This window comes from Chenopodium album, chromosome 16 (genome assembly GCF_948465745.1).
Source record: "Chenopodium album chromosome 16, dcCheAlbu1.1, whole genome shotgun sequence".
NCBI lineage: Eukaryota > Viridiplantae > Streptophyta > Magnoliopsida > Caryophyllales > Amaranthaceae > Chenopodium > Chenopodium album.
In genome coordinates this window covers 41954371-41968973 of record NC_137849.1, presented here as the reverse complement: position 1 = coordinate 41968973, position 14603 = coordinate 41954371, and the positions used below count along the sequence as shown (strand labels likewise).

The following is a 14603-nucleotide window of genomic DNA, read 5'->3' as shown; positions in this document are numbered from 1 at the left end:
TATTTTCTTCCCGAAAAAGCCTCCGTTGCCCTTTTAAATAGTGCTAACCTTTCACATATCTCACTAGCCATTTTCCAATGTTCTTTACTAGGTAGTTTAAATTTATCCCTTCCACTTTTGCTCACCTTTGAATCCAACCTAGTAAATGCATCTTTATACATAAGGGCTATTTGCAACATATCATAACATGAATTCCATCTTGTCTTACAATCTAAAGTCAATTTCTTAGTGATAAGAATTCTACAATAATTACAAGCATCCTCAAAATTCTCATATCTTTTTGGTGTTGATACACAAAAGGCAACAACACTACCAACTTTCTCAATTGCACCACTAATCATTTCCAACCCATCACCCACAATCAAGTTCAATATATGTGCACAACAACGCATATGCAAATAAGAACCACCCATAATAAGCTTGCTAGAGTTAAGTTTTTCACGCAAAACATCTACTACGGCATCATTAGTTGTACAATTGTCAAGTGTAATGGTGGATACCTTTTCATCTATATTGAAACTCTTCAAACATTCTACCAATGCCTTGCTAATTGATTCCTTGTTGTGTGGGCATGGCACATACAAAAACCTATCAAACACAATCAAGTTACATACATATTAGTTATATATTCAATTAAATGTAAGTTCAAACAAAAGTATAAAGCTATTAAATTACCTAATGATAAGTTCACGCAAAACCCAATCATCATCAATGTAATGTGTCGTCACCGCCATATATCCTTTCCTTTGATTGCTACTACTCCACATATCGGTGGTAATAGCAATCCTTGAATCATTCTCCGCAAACAACCTCATTAGCTTTGATCTTTCTTCCTTGTAATCTCGTAGGATATCCGCTTTAACGGTGTTCCTAGAGATTACCTTGAAATCCGGGTTCAAACTACTTACAAATCTTCTAAACCCAACATGCTCAACAATCACTACCACAAAATAGGGAATAAGTAACACACAATACGCAACTGTCAAGTTACATAGGCGATCTCTAGAATTATACAAATCGCCTATGTAAGATAAGCGTTATGTATGTTGAAACCTATAGAGCGCCTATCTATGGTAACCGCTCTATTTAACATATCCGAATTTTACACTATATAATATAGAGCGCCTGTCAATGATAACAATTCTATAAGTATTTAAAATAAAATAAAAAATAAATAAAAACCGAACCTACTGTGACTGTGACTGTCATTTATACCCACAACCTACCTTAACCCTAAAGCATACAACTATACAAGTAACAAAACAGCCGCCCCTTTCCCTATCCTCTTCTCTTTCCCACTCTTTTTCTCTTTGTTTTTAGATCTAAATCATCGTCCTCCTCCTCTCTTTCTTTTTCCTCAAATCCCCCCGCACCGTCGTCCAGCTTCTCACGCCCACTAGTCCACCACCTCGCAATAAGTTTTTCACCCCCTCCGTTGAGCCACTGCACGAGCGTCCACGGTCCATTCACTAGGCGAAAAATAGGGTTGGCCACCGGTTCAAAACCCCCCTTTGCCACCGGTTTTGAACCGCTGGCCAGTGGGGGGGTGGCAAAACCTAGCACAAAAGGCCACCGGTTCAAAACCGGTGGCAAAAACAAGAATTGCCACCGGTTAACCGGTGGCAATAACCTTTCCCGCTTTTTTTTTTATTGTGTATTAATGAGTATTGCCACCGGTTAACCGGTGGCAATAAAGCCCTTAAAAAACAAAAAAAAAAAAAAAATTTGGCATTTTTTTCACTTAAAATGTGGTAGAAACATATTTATATGTATAATATAAATAAAAACACATATATTCATGAATATGCAAGTAATTGTATACTTTTTAAGAGTGAAAAACTAAATTAATAAATACAAATAAATTCCTCGTACAACAATTCCAATTTAGAAGATCTAAATTAATCAAATTACACAAAACTAAAATCGAATACAAATAAAAAAAATTACAATATAAAAACAATATTCCTTCATCTTGATTCTTCGATTCCATTTAAGATCTAAATCAATAATATTCCCTGCATCAATCAAAACAAAAAAAAAAATTCGATTAAAACAAACACCCACAAAAATGCAAAAACCCAGGAAAAAAAATCCACAAAAATAAAAACAAAAACAACTGAAAACCCAAAAAATCTACAACTAGTAATACCTAGGAGAAAACCCAGAAAAAAAAAATAAACAAAAATGAAAATAAAATCCCAGAAATAATTTTAGAAAATCGAATTAAAAACAACTTAAACCCAGAAAAATTGAGGAAAAACGAATTAAAATCCCAAATTGATTATAAACGCATAATTAAACCTCAAAAAACACATGCAATTTCAACAGAACACTCATGCAATTTCGAATTTAACATAAACTCTGAAACCAAGAAAAAACACACAAATTAAAACAAAACCCAGAAATTAAATTAAAACCCCGAAAAAAAAAATAAACAAAAATGAATTACAAAATTAACCCAGAAATCCCCGAAAAAAAAAGAGAAAACTCAAAATAAAACAAAAAAAACCTTAAAAAACGCATGCAATTTCACCAGCATACTCGTACAATTTCGAGAATCAATTAAACATAGCAATTACAAAATCAATTAAACCCAGAAACCGCAACCTCGAAAAATCAAACCCAAAAACCTTAAAAAGAGCGAAAATTGGTGTTGATGATGTAGATCTGTCGGTGTTGTTGATGTTGGTGTTGCTGGTGTGGTGGTGGCGTGGTGGTGGCGTCGTGGGTATCGAAAAAGAACGGAGGAGAGAGGAGATTGAGCGGCGAGAGAGAGAACAGAGAGGGAGAGGAGAGGGGATCGATGAGGAGACGAGAGAAGAAGAAGGTGGAGCGAAAGAGGAGGATCGAAGGGTTTGGTGAGATGAGAGAAGATGAGAAAACAGAAAAGAGGAGGAGATGAGATGAGAGAGGAGATCTGGAGATAGGAGAGGAAAGGAGAGGAGAGAGATGAGAGGAGAGGAGAGAGAGAGAATGAGGGAGGCTGAGTGATTTGGGAGTAGCTAGGGTTTGGGATTTTATATGGGGCGGGTTTTTTTTTTTTAATTGGATATTGCCACCGGTTCAAATCCGGTGGCCTTATAATTATTGCCACGGGTTTGGTTTGAACCGGTGGCAATACCGGTTTGGCTCATCCCGCCCATTAATTAAGCCACCGGTTTTTGAAAACCGGTGGCCAATTAGCGGTGCATTTTTCACTTTTTCTACTAGTGATTGTAACACTGAGCCACGAGACACCGTTTAGCCACTAGCGTAAGCTGTTTCTCTTTGTAATCATCGAATATGAGTTGCAAGTTTTTTCAATTTAAATGTCGTAAATGATATTATTTCAATTGATTTAACTCTATTTATGACTTTATGTTGCTTTGAGTTAGATTTAAGTTTCTGGGTACTGCATTTTTGATGATTTTTTTTTTCGATTTAAATTTTTTTTATTTTATCCAATTCTAATTTCTCCACATTTTAGATTTTCGTTTTAATATTCAATTATTTTAGCTCTATAGTTTGAGTAATTTCTGATTTTCATTTTTTGATTTGTTTTTAATATTCAATTATATTAGATCTAAAATTTCTAATTTTCATTTTAAAATTACAGATCTTAAGTTTCTGTTTGGTGCGATTAGTTCTGGTTTTTTGCGCTAAAAGTCTAGTTGTGGGTGTTTGTTGCGGTTGCTCTGAGTTTGTTTAATTAGATTGCTTGAGCTGTTGAGCATTAGCGCTAGCTAGGTTTTACTCGTATATGAGAGTGTTGTATTTTTTTTTTGATAGAAATGTTTAGTATTTTTGGGGGGGGTGTTTTGATGATTTAGGTGATTTTGAGGGCTTACAAGTTGATCTAATTCTTTGTTGTTGCATGTTTTTACAGATATTAGAGTGGAAATTTACTTGACAACTGCAGGCTTGACACTTCTTTAATCCGCTTAATTAATTGTATTAGAGAACTTGTAATGTAAATCCTTTTCTATAGGAATTCAGTTACTGTAAATTTTTTTTCTAAGGGAATTTAGTTATTGTAATTGAAATACTTGTATTTAAATTTTTTTATGGTAAATAAAATTTTATTGTTACAGTGTATTATTTATTATATGTCTGAATTATTATTATTATTTAAAAATATAAATAATAATAATAATTATCATTTTTTTTAATAAAAAATAAGAAAAAGAGAGCGCCTATCTGTGATAGGCGTTCTCTTTTAACAGAGCTATAGAGCGCCTATCCTCACATAACCGCTCTATTTTCCTTGGTTTTTATTTACTTTATACATGGAATAATAAGCGCCTATCTTAGATAGGCGATCTGTATCATAGTACATATAGAACGCCTCTAAGAGGCGCTCTGTAGACTTTATAAAGCACCCCACCAGAAGAGCGCCTTAGAGGCGATCTATATTGCTTGTTTTAGGCGATGTGTATTCCCCTTTTTGTGGTAGTGAATGGCAAGTGGGTACTCATGTAATATAATCATATTCACCAACTCGGATCTTGACACTTGAGCATTAAACTTAAATTTTCCCATCCCTAAGGAAGGAGATCCACTTTTACTTGATATAGCTTGTAAAAGTTGTTGTTTCACATCCATAGTGTTTTTTATTTTCATACATCTCTTTATGTGATCCCTTAAATGTGTAGTACCACTCTTTCCTCCACCAACAAAAAGTTTCTTACAACCTTTGCACTTTGCCTTGTCTTCTCCATTCACCTTAATTTGGTCAAAGTGTTTCCAAACAACCGAAGTTAGCTTCCTTCCATTAACACCTATAATTTCTTCATCATCTTGAGCCATTTCTTCATCATTAACCTTTGTTGATTGTTTTTTAGTAACATTGGTAGGTTCTTTTACATAGGAGGATGGATCAACAAACCCCTCATCATCATCATTTCCATTAGTAGGAGTAGATGAAACTTCTTCCATACTTAAATGAAAAATTAAATTGGGGATAAAAATCAATAATTTCACACACAACCAAAAATATATCTAATAATTTAACACACAAACCAATATTCGAGCAGAATACACAACCCAAAATTCGAGCAGAATAAAAAAAAAATCAAGTAGAAAACCCAACCACAAATTCGAGCAGAGTACACAATCCAAAATTCGAGCAGAATACACAACCAAAAATTCAAGCAGAATAAAAAAAAATCAAAAAAATCGAGCAGAATACACAGCCAAAAATCGAGCAAAATAAAAAAAAAAAAAAAATTGAGCATAATACATAACCAAAAATCGAGCAGATTAAATTAAAAATCAAAAAAATCGAGCACACTATTCGCTTTCAGAATAATCGAGCCAAAAATACGCATAATCGAGCAAATAATCAAGCAAACAACACACATAATCGAGCAAATAATTCGGTTTCAGAAAATAAAAAAAAAATTTAAAAATGAAAACATACTTGACTTGTTGACGGTGCTGCGTTGCATTAGTCTTCGGGAGCGACGACAAGTAGGTGGTTGATGTGGAGACACGCCGCCGTGAAGAGATATGATATTGTGAGAGGTGAGGCTAGGCTTTGTGGAGTGACTGCGTGAAAGACTGAAAGTGTGAGGAGTGAGAAATTGAGAATGTGAGTCTACGGTTTTTAGACAAAAGACCAGTAGACTACAAATTAGAATTAGATATTTTAATTTGAAAAAAAAAAACATAATCTGTTCATTTCAATCTAACTTTTATTTTAAAAAGAATTTAAATTTTACACATTACAAATATTATTATTTTTTTTCAACATTCATTACAAATATTAATTGTGTAACAAGAACATAATTTTAAAATTGTGTAACTAAATTATTTTGTCATTATATATCATATTGGTCTAATATTCAAAATAATAATAATAATAATAATAATAGGTCTTATAAGTATGGAGTAATAGTCATTAGAGATTTAGATGTAAGTTTTAAGAACAGATCTCGTGAATCAAGATAGTCCACATTGTTGAAAACTACCCTAAATAACTATTGATCGATAAACAGTATATTTCGTTGATTGAGTGATCGACTTTATAGATATAAAATAGAATTAGTAACCGTGAATTAGTAAAAAAGTTTATAACTTTGACCGATTAACAATGTTTGTGTTATTGTAATTTACTGCGTTGTTAATTGTTTGGAATAAAGATCGATTAACATTATACTTCGCTGATTGAGTGATTGACTTTATAAATATAATAGTGAATTAATAGCTTTAACTATGTTTGTGTAACTATGAATTAGTAAAAAGTTTAGAATTTAGACCGACTAAGTGTGCTATTGACTTACTATGAATTACTAAAAAAGTTAAAACATTTGATCAAGACTAAACTATGAATTCATTAACATTATATTCCATTGACAAAGTGATTGACTTTATAGATATAAAGTACAATTAATAATTATAAATAGTTTGTGTTAGTATGAATTAGTAAATGTTTAAAACTTTTGATCAAGAATTAACTATTGATTGGTCTCTATCGATTGAGCACGTGATTGACTTTATAGTCTTATAGATATAAAGCTGAATTAATAGCTTTAACCATGTTTGTGTAACTGTGAATTAGTAAAAAGTTTAGAATTAGACCGATTAAGTGTGCTATTGACTTACTATGAATTATTAAAAAAGTTTAAACATTTGATCAAGACTAAACTATGAATCGATTAACATTATATTCCATTGATGGAGTGATTGAGTTTATAGATATAAAGTACAATTAATAATTATAAATAGTTTGTGTTACTATGAATTAGTAAATATTTAAAACTTTTGATCAAGAATTAACTATTGATTGGTCTCTGTTGATTAAGCACGTGATTGACTTTATAGATATAAAGTTGAATTAATAACTTTAAAGATATATGTTTATTATGTTTTGTGAATTAGTAAAAACTTAAAGTTTTAAATATTGATTTTCTAAAAAAAAAATTAAAATATAAGGGACACACCAAGAAATGACACGTGTCATTGTTAGTGTGTCTTTTAGTAAATATATTGATGATTGATGAATCATATAATGTGACGCAACTAAATTGTGTTTATACTGTTGATTCGTAACAATAAAGAGGTATTACAATAAATTAATTATATCCCTTCAAATATATATATATATAAAATTAGAGTACACAATTACACAAATCCCAAAAAAAAATTGTATATAAGTCGGAGTCGGAGTCGGAGTCGGAGTCGGATTACGGGTCGGATTATCTCGGAGTTGGAGTCGGAGTCGGAGTCGGAGTCGGACATCCGCCGGAGTCGGATTTTTTTCTCGGATTTTTTGTAGGATCCGACTCCAACCCTCCTCCGATTCGGATTCGGATTATTTTATCGGAGTCGAACTCGGATTAATTTTTCCTCGGACTCGGAGCGGATTTTTTTGCCTCGGATCGGGGCGGAGTAGGGTCGGATCCGGATTGAATTGTCATCCTTACTCCCATAAACAATTCATTTCAGCTCTATTCAGTTCAATTCAACTAAGTTCAGTTGAATTCAACTCAGTTCAATAAATCACCCTCAGAAGATTCGCTTAACGGCTTAGGGTTCCGAGTTGGTACTACAGCTTAATTACCTTGATCGAGGCTCGAGGGCGTCATATCATAACACAAGTGCCAAGCCAAACAGCCAAATCGTGCTTTTCCTAACGCTTCCTCCAATCCTCCCTACTCTTTCCTCATTCCCCCAAATTGATTTGCGTCACTTTCCAACTTTTCCAGAAATCCAACTCAGTCACTCACCGGGTAAATAATCGCTGTTTTTGTTTTTTTTTTTTTAATTGATATGCCACTATTTTTAGCTCTTAATTCATACTAGTATGTGCTTTGTCAAATTTCAAATGTAGACTCAGTAAATTGACTGTACAATTTGGACCAATTTTCATTATATTTGGCATTATTAAGCAACAGCGTCAGTATGTTGTAAGCTTTGATTGATTGATTGCTTGCTAATTTTTCTTTTTGTTAGGTAATTATTGATGGGTTTAGCACTATTATGCAAGATTAGGAAAAGGGTAATTAGTATTTGATTATTTCTTTATGATAATGAAATTAGGTAGGATTTCTTATGGAATTAGTTATTTAGTTTGAAGTTATTCAATTGGTTTTTCAAAGCAAGGGCTTATTGATTGGAAGTTTATAATTGATTCTGTATTGTTTATTGTGGAGGTTAGATTAGTAGCATAAACATTTACTTGAACCCTTGAGTTATGAAGAATTTGCTGTCGATTGAGTGAAAATAGCAAAATACAAAGTTTGATATTCATCATATTAGGATAAGGGATGTGGGTGAGTTGTAATTCCTTGTGTCCAGTGGTTGTAAATTGAAAGCTTGATGATTTCCCTTTGAAGCTCGACGATTTCCCTTGTGGAACTTGGGTTGGACATGGGAAGCTCGATGATTTCCCTCGTGGAACTTGTGTCATTGCTCATTGAGAATGGGGATTTAATTCGTTGAGATTGAAGCTGTGGGTAGAATAGTTGGCTTTATTGGTTGGCCATGTTCATGTATGGCCATTAGCATGTAATGATATTATAGAGTTGTGTTGCTAGAAGTTAACTCTTACACGGTACAACCAGTGTGGAAGTTTGGGGTGTTTGGGAGTGCAGGAAGGAGAAATGTTCTGCTTTGATTGGAAAACATTCTTCCCCTATGTTCCATTCCCAAATTCCCACCCATTAAAAAAAAGCAAACTTCAAGAAATCGGTGTTGTATAACAAGAATTGGAGAAGAAATAAAGATCTGAGTGAGTTCAATTGTTTGTGAATCAGGTTAATTGCTTCATATGTTAATTTGGAGAAGTAAGGTGCAAGGTACATGCCCCAATGTGACCAAAAGAAGAAAATAAGTATCCCTTTTTCAATCCTTGCAACAACCTCCCTCTGACCCTCTCTTCTCCCTGTCTCTGGCCTCCACCATCCTGAAGAGTGAGGAGACAGAGGACACTGGATCATTACAAACAATAGCTGCTCCTCGTCTTCCTCATACTATCCTCTGCCTTTAAACTTTCTCTCTATTCTCCAATTTACCTAAGGTTTTCTCAATCTTCGATTATTGGGTTTTCCTTATTGGCATTTTCTGCTGCAGTACCAATTGTCTGCTTCAAGAATGAGTCTCATGCTGATGTTAGCAACTATGGTGGTTTCGCTGTTAAACTAACATGGTGATGAACTGCAGTTGTTTTCGTGACCAATTTCATGTTAAATTGGTGATAATTTTAGGTTTGTGTGGTGTGATTGTATGATAGTTGTTAAGGTTCTCTTGCTATCATTTGCTCTTATTGGGCCCATGTGATGACTGATGACAAGTGGCAATGCATTGAGCCCATGAGACAAGAAGTAGCAAGTGAGCAAATTTGCCGTGATACATGGGCAAAAAAGGGAATTTTGTTAGGAAATCTCTACAATTTGGGCAACATCATGGCTTAGGAAGTTATCTTATAAATTTTAAATTAATAAGACATAACTTGGAAAATATACAGGTTGTTTGCTTTTATCAGAGTTTGTTTACTAATATTACTAGGTTTTAGTCTTATAGATGTTGTATGTCATTGACTCATTGTAAATGATGGAGAAAACCCAAAAAAAGACAACATGTGAGTGTGGGGAACAGTTGACTTTGGTCTGTTAGTGGGATCACAGGTGATCTTGAGAGCGTTGTAACTTGCAAGTCATCATCATATCGGCTTGAGTGATTAGCTTAGATTGAGAGATCTCCAAGCCTTGTTAATCATGTCTTACACATTATTTGAAGTCGTGTTGTAGCTTGGTGGATTTTCTCACTGGTTCTTGTGTTTCCATGTAAAATCTACTTGTGTCCCTTATTGACTTATTGTACTTGTTCCTGTCTGTTATTTCCGCATTCTTGTACTTGTTGATTGCACAATTTAGGAGCCCCAATTCCTTGCATTTACTTTTAGGATGAAGTCTTTGAGAGCTGAAATTTAGTGATTAGACCATTAGTCACTTCCCATTAGTTAAAACACAGAACATATCTCTTAATCTGCCATATGCCTTATATGCTTTTTTTATTGACCTTTGTTGGTTGGTGTTAAAAGTATTTTTTGTCCAATTCATGTGCTCTTGCATTTGTCTGGTTTCAAGGAATAAAAAGAACATGATGTGGGATACTGGGATGTCTTATTCATTATAACGTTTAGTTTAAGTATCATGACATCTACAGATACTTGTCAATTGTGGTGATGGATCGGTTAGAAATGGTAGAGACATCTTGTCAGGATCCTATTAACAAAGATAGCGGTGTGGAAATCACGTGCTTTTCAGATGTAGTAGATGAGACACCTGTTCATTTTCAGATAATGCGCTTTAACAAACAGGTAGTTTGATTTGTTTAGTTGTAATGCTGTGCTTTATTGGTTTATATTTACTACGTATTAGGTTTTACTGTCTCTTTCCTAATACTACAAGTCACTTACAATACATTGACTTTGAGGCCTCAACAGTAAGTTTGGCCTGGTCTTGCTTAGTGTTCTTGAGTTCCAAGCCATAAGAGGCAGGGTCTTCATTGAAGTGGCAACTTTGGCGGGTCATATGAAGCTTGGGTATAGGATATCCCTATGTTTGTCACGGACTCAGGGCTCTGTACTGTGATCACAGTTGTAGAGATATGTCTGTATAACCTAGCCAATCTTCCTGAGTCCTGACTCCTGAGGCATCCAAAAACACAACTTTTTATAGCCAGTCGATCTTAGTACATCCTTTCTTCGTGACTAAAAGGCTTTTTGTTGCCAAACTGCTTTAAATTCTGTTGTGGCTTTCATCTTCGCCTTTTAAGGTTTGTGTTGAGTGTTGACATCTACATTCAATCTTCTTTTCTATGTAAATTCAAACAATATGCATTTTTGACATTGTTTGCCAATAAAAACTATATTTGGGCTTTGACATGGCTGTTTGGTATACTTACTTCCATGTGTTTGATTAACCATTGCTGATATAAATATCTGCAAACCCTGTTAAGCCCCTTAGGCTTCTACTCCAGATTGTTAAATTGTCTCTTGAAATATTGTTTGCCTTACTAAATACATTATGGTTTTATTTAGATTTATGCATGGATTGGCTGCATCTCTGCTAAATTCGGGTATCTTCATGCCGCTGGCCTGACAAGACCTGTAAGCAACAAACATTGAGTTAAATCTATGGTTTTTTTTTTTTCCTTCTGTTTTGCCATAGAGTGTTGTATGTATGTATAAACATCAGCAAGAGCTCTTGTTACATATTTTGATATTGCAAGCTTGCTTAAATGGTAGTCTTTGTATGGGGATCCTTCCTGTTCGTGTTTATCACCTTTTTTTTCATCATAGCCTTGTTGACTTTGCTGCCATCTGAATTCCAATATGGCATGCAGAACAATACCGTGAGCGTGACTTCAATACTTGGGGGCACTTCTGATAATACTGGTGTTGGCATTGCTCGTCGGTTAGGTATTCTGCTCTTTTCCCTCTGATATTGTATTTTTATGTCAAAATTTTTTGTTAATCCACAAATAAATGAGCCTCTCTGACCTTTTTAATATGATGGATTGTAGTGCTTCGGACTGGGTTGAATATTATATTGGCTTGCAATCTCCCGAAGGGTAACCCGTTGCTAGAGGTTTCCTGCGCTTCATTTAAATTTCAATTTTTAACTGCCTCATTTTTGTTGACGGAGTTATATCGTATGATGTAATATTAAATTTTAACGGTTTGATCTAAAAAGAAAATTTTAACTTGTAGATTGGTGCTGAGAAGAAGCTGCTAGAGAAGTTAACGAGTCTCGGATACACAAAACCAAGATTGGATAATCTACCTCAATAATAAAAGATGGGTCTACATTTCTAGAGACCAGAGGAACCCTCTATGCATGACCTCTCTGATGAATATTTTGTGTGTTGAAGTGCTCTACTACGTATGATTATTAACATTGCTACGTTTTGAGGATGCCGTGGTTGCAGATGGATGAAGCTACTGTGAGGATGCTAACAATTGATTAGTTGATGCTGCTTGGATATACTTGGTGCTCCTGTGAGATTTGTAACTGATTTGGATTTTTTTTTTTTTTTTTTTTTTTAATTAGAGAAAGAGATTGAAATGATTACAAATTTGCAAGAAAGTTGATTTTCTCATTTTCCTTTTTCTGGCTTGTTGAAGGGTATAGTTGATTTCTGTAGGTTAAACCTGGAAAATATATTCTTGTGTATGGTAAAAATGCCACAATTTCCTCTCTATCTCAGATCTTCTTCCCCTCCTCCCTTCCAATCTTGCATCCCTTCGCCTCCTTTCCCTTTTTATTTCCCTCAACTTATTAAGACATTTACCTCAATAAAGATAACAAAGAATTATGGAGTCTGATTAACACATAATTTCAGTTGAAAACAAAATTCAGTTTAAAATGTTTTCCTTCGGAAAAAGCACAATCTAGATAAATACCAGTAATGAACTAATGATGCACTGTACTACATACGAGTAGTACACACTACAGAGCAGAAGTAACAGGAGATGTAAACGGATAAAACTAGAAAGAACATGTCTATTTTCAGCTTTCAATTTTTTCTTGAGAAGGAACAAAATGCTGTAAATAAACATAAATACATCAACCCCCCAAACTAGGGTAAAGCCCTAGATTACAAATTCACTACAAAGGTACAGCATAAATAACTGTGATTATGTGAGTTAGTTCTACAAAGTACAAACTACTGATACATCTAAATTTTAATCTACATCACCAGATTAAAAAAAAAAAAAAAAACACCAACAATAACACCTGCTTCAACTTCAAAATTCTTCACTTCTCCCCCATCAATCCATCCACCTTTAGAAGTGCTAATTTTCGCAATCCTCTAAATAATTTCCATAGAATCATTAGCCATCATCCTACATTGTCTGACCACCCAAATTCAACAACTAATCCCAACCACCACAATCCTACACAGGCAATGGATTCTTCCGGGGGCGGCCGCGCTTCTTGGCTGACTGAGTGCCCATCCCTGGTGGCACAGTCGGAAACCCTGCTGATACATTATTGTTATTACCCAAACCAGCAGAGGCACTGCCATCTGATATATCAATACCACCAACAGGCACATTCATATTCATAGCTGCCCCGCCTCCCTGAGGTGCGGCAGCAGTAAACATGCCCGCAGGCATCCAATTCGGAAAACCCGAATTCGGATTATTGCTGTTGTTATTACCATTATTATTATTACTGCCATTATTATTCGCATTCACATTGTTCAAACCATCTTGATTAGACCCAACCTTCTTCTTCCCCTTAGTGGTACTCTCCAGCGAGAACCCTAAGGGAAAGAACCCCCAACAACAATAATACGCCTCTTTTCCAGGCACCATTGGTGGGAGTGAATTTATTACCGTGGCATGATAAGCTCGCTCGCAATTCTGGCATCGAAGACAGCAATCTTCGTAAGCCCTCGGAAATTCATACAGTACATAACAATACGGGCAGGCTGTCCAAAAATTGGTCGTCCTGCCCGTTGCTCCCCCACCCCGTCCCGCGCCCACGGTACTGCCTCGGGGATTTTGTTTCTTCCCCGAGGCAGTATGCGGGGCGGCAGGTGGCGGCGATGGATCGGATGAGTTGAATCCCGGTTCATCGCCGCCACCTGCGACCCCTCCGCGTGGGCTCCTTCTGACGGGCAATTTATCCTTCTCGGCCCCAATCCCACCACGGGGGAGCTCGACCTTCTCGTAAACGTTGAGCTCGTGGTCGTAAATCCCCCGCCTGGAATGATCCGAAAGAAGAGCCCACGCATCCGCGACTAGCTTAAATGCAGAGTCCGCAAGAGGGTAATGGTTCTTGTCGGGGTGGAGGAGGAGAGCGAGACGGCGATAATTCTTCTTGAGAAGATCAGGGTCGGATGAAAGAGATTGGCGATTGATTTGAAGGATGCCATACCAATCGTAGTGACGGTTGTTAACGACTCGATGTTCCGACGCAAGTAATACATCGGTAATAGCCAAGATCTGGTCGGATCCTTCGAGAAGGGGTTCGGTTTCCTGGGCAAGAAGAGCGAATTCTCGTGACCCGGTTAGATCTCGGGTCTGAAGGAGCTTCTCAGCTATACCAAGAAGACGTTCTGCTTCTGCCCTATTCGGGTTTGGGTTCAGATTTGGATTAGGAATGGTGGTTGTGGTGGTTGGTGCGGTGGTGGGGTCGCTATGGTGGTGGTTGTGTTGATGGAGGTCCATCTTTTTGAAGAGGAGAGAGAAAATGAATGAAATGAAAATTGGAAAATCAAAAATAATGTAGGAATAATTCAGAGTAATTTTTATTACAAACAGTAGTAGTGATGCTGTTTTTATCCGGTGAATTGGGAGTGTAAAAGATAAAAAGAAATTAGAAAGGGAAATTCTCAATGGTAGCCTTCTACTTTTGCTTAATTTCAATGGTAGCCTATTTTTTTCCGATTATCTTTGGTAGTACCATACTTTTAAAACTTCTCATCCGTAATCTTATTGATGTTTTTCCGGTAAATTTCTGTTAAATTGTTAACTGTTTCAATAAAAATAAAATAAAATAAAATATCCATTCATAAACAACCCTAACCTCCATTGACAATCACCCAGGCGCCACCCACTGACCAAAATCCTCGCTAGCCATCGTCATTCAACACTCCCTTTCCTCCGT

At 35.8% G+C, this 14603-nt stretch overlaps 2 protein-coding genes across 3 annotated transcripts; one reads left to right on the top strand and one right to left on the bottom strand.

Moving 5' to 3' along the window:
• Positions 1-7574: 7574 nt before the first annotated feature.
• LOC145586549 (uncharacterized) lies at positions 7575-12186 on the top strand. Of its 2 annotated transcripts, XM_081643405.1 has the most exons (6): positions 7575-7709; positions 10147-10300; positions 11024-11092; positions 11329-11404; positions 11509-11573; positions 11696-12186. In XM_081643405.1, exons 2-6 carry the CDS (start codon positions 10166-10168, stop codon positions 11774-11776), a joined length of 426 nt encoding a protein of 141 aa, XP_081499531.1. In that variant the 5' UTR covers positions 7575-7709; positions 10147-10165; the 3' UTR covers positions 11777-12186. The 2 variants fall into 2 exon arrangements, with proteins under 2 accessions (XP_081499531.1, XP_081499532.1); XM_081643406.1 differs by lacking the exon at positions 11024-11092.
• Positions 12187-12460: 274 nt separating this feature from the next.
• On the bottom strand, positions 12461-14277 carry LOC145586548 (uncharacterized). The gene has a single exon (XM_081643404.1). It carries the CDS (start codon positions 14162-14164, stop codon positions 12884-12886), a length of 1281 nt encoding a protein of 426 aa, XP_081499530.1. The 5' UTR covers positions 14165-14277; the 3' UTR covers positions 12461-12883.
• Between the last annotated feature and the right edge of the window lie 326 nt (positions 14278-14603).

Bases quoted from the DNA above. Each gene is read 5' to 3' on its own strand.
- LOC145586548 (XM_081643404.1), bottom strand. From the start codon at position 14,164: ATGGACCTCCATCAACACAACCACCACCATAGCGACCCCACCACCGCA.
- LOC145586549 (XM_081643405.1), top strand. From the start codon at position 10,166: ATGGATCGGTTAGAAATGGTAGAGACATCTTGTCAGGATCCTATTAAC. The intron at 10,301-11,023 runs GTAGTTTGATTT...GGTTTTATTTAG, and splicing joins TAATGCGCTTTAACAAACAG to ATTTATGCATGGATTGGCTG. The intron at 11,093-11,328 runs GTAAGCAACAAA...TATGGCATGCAG, and splicing joins CCGCTGGCCTGACAAGACCT to AACAATACCGTGAGCGTGAC.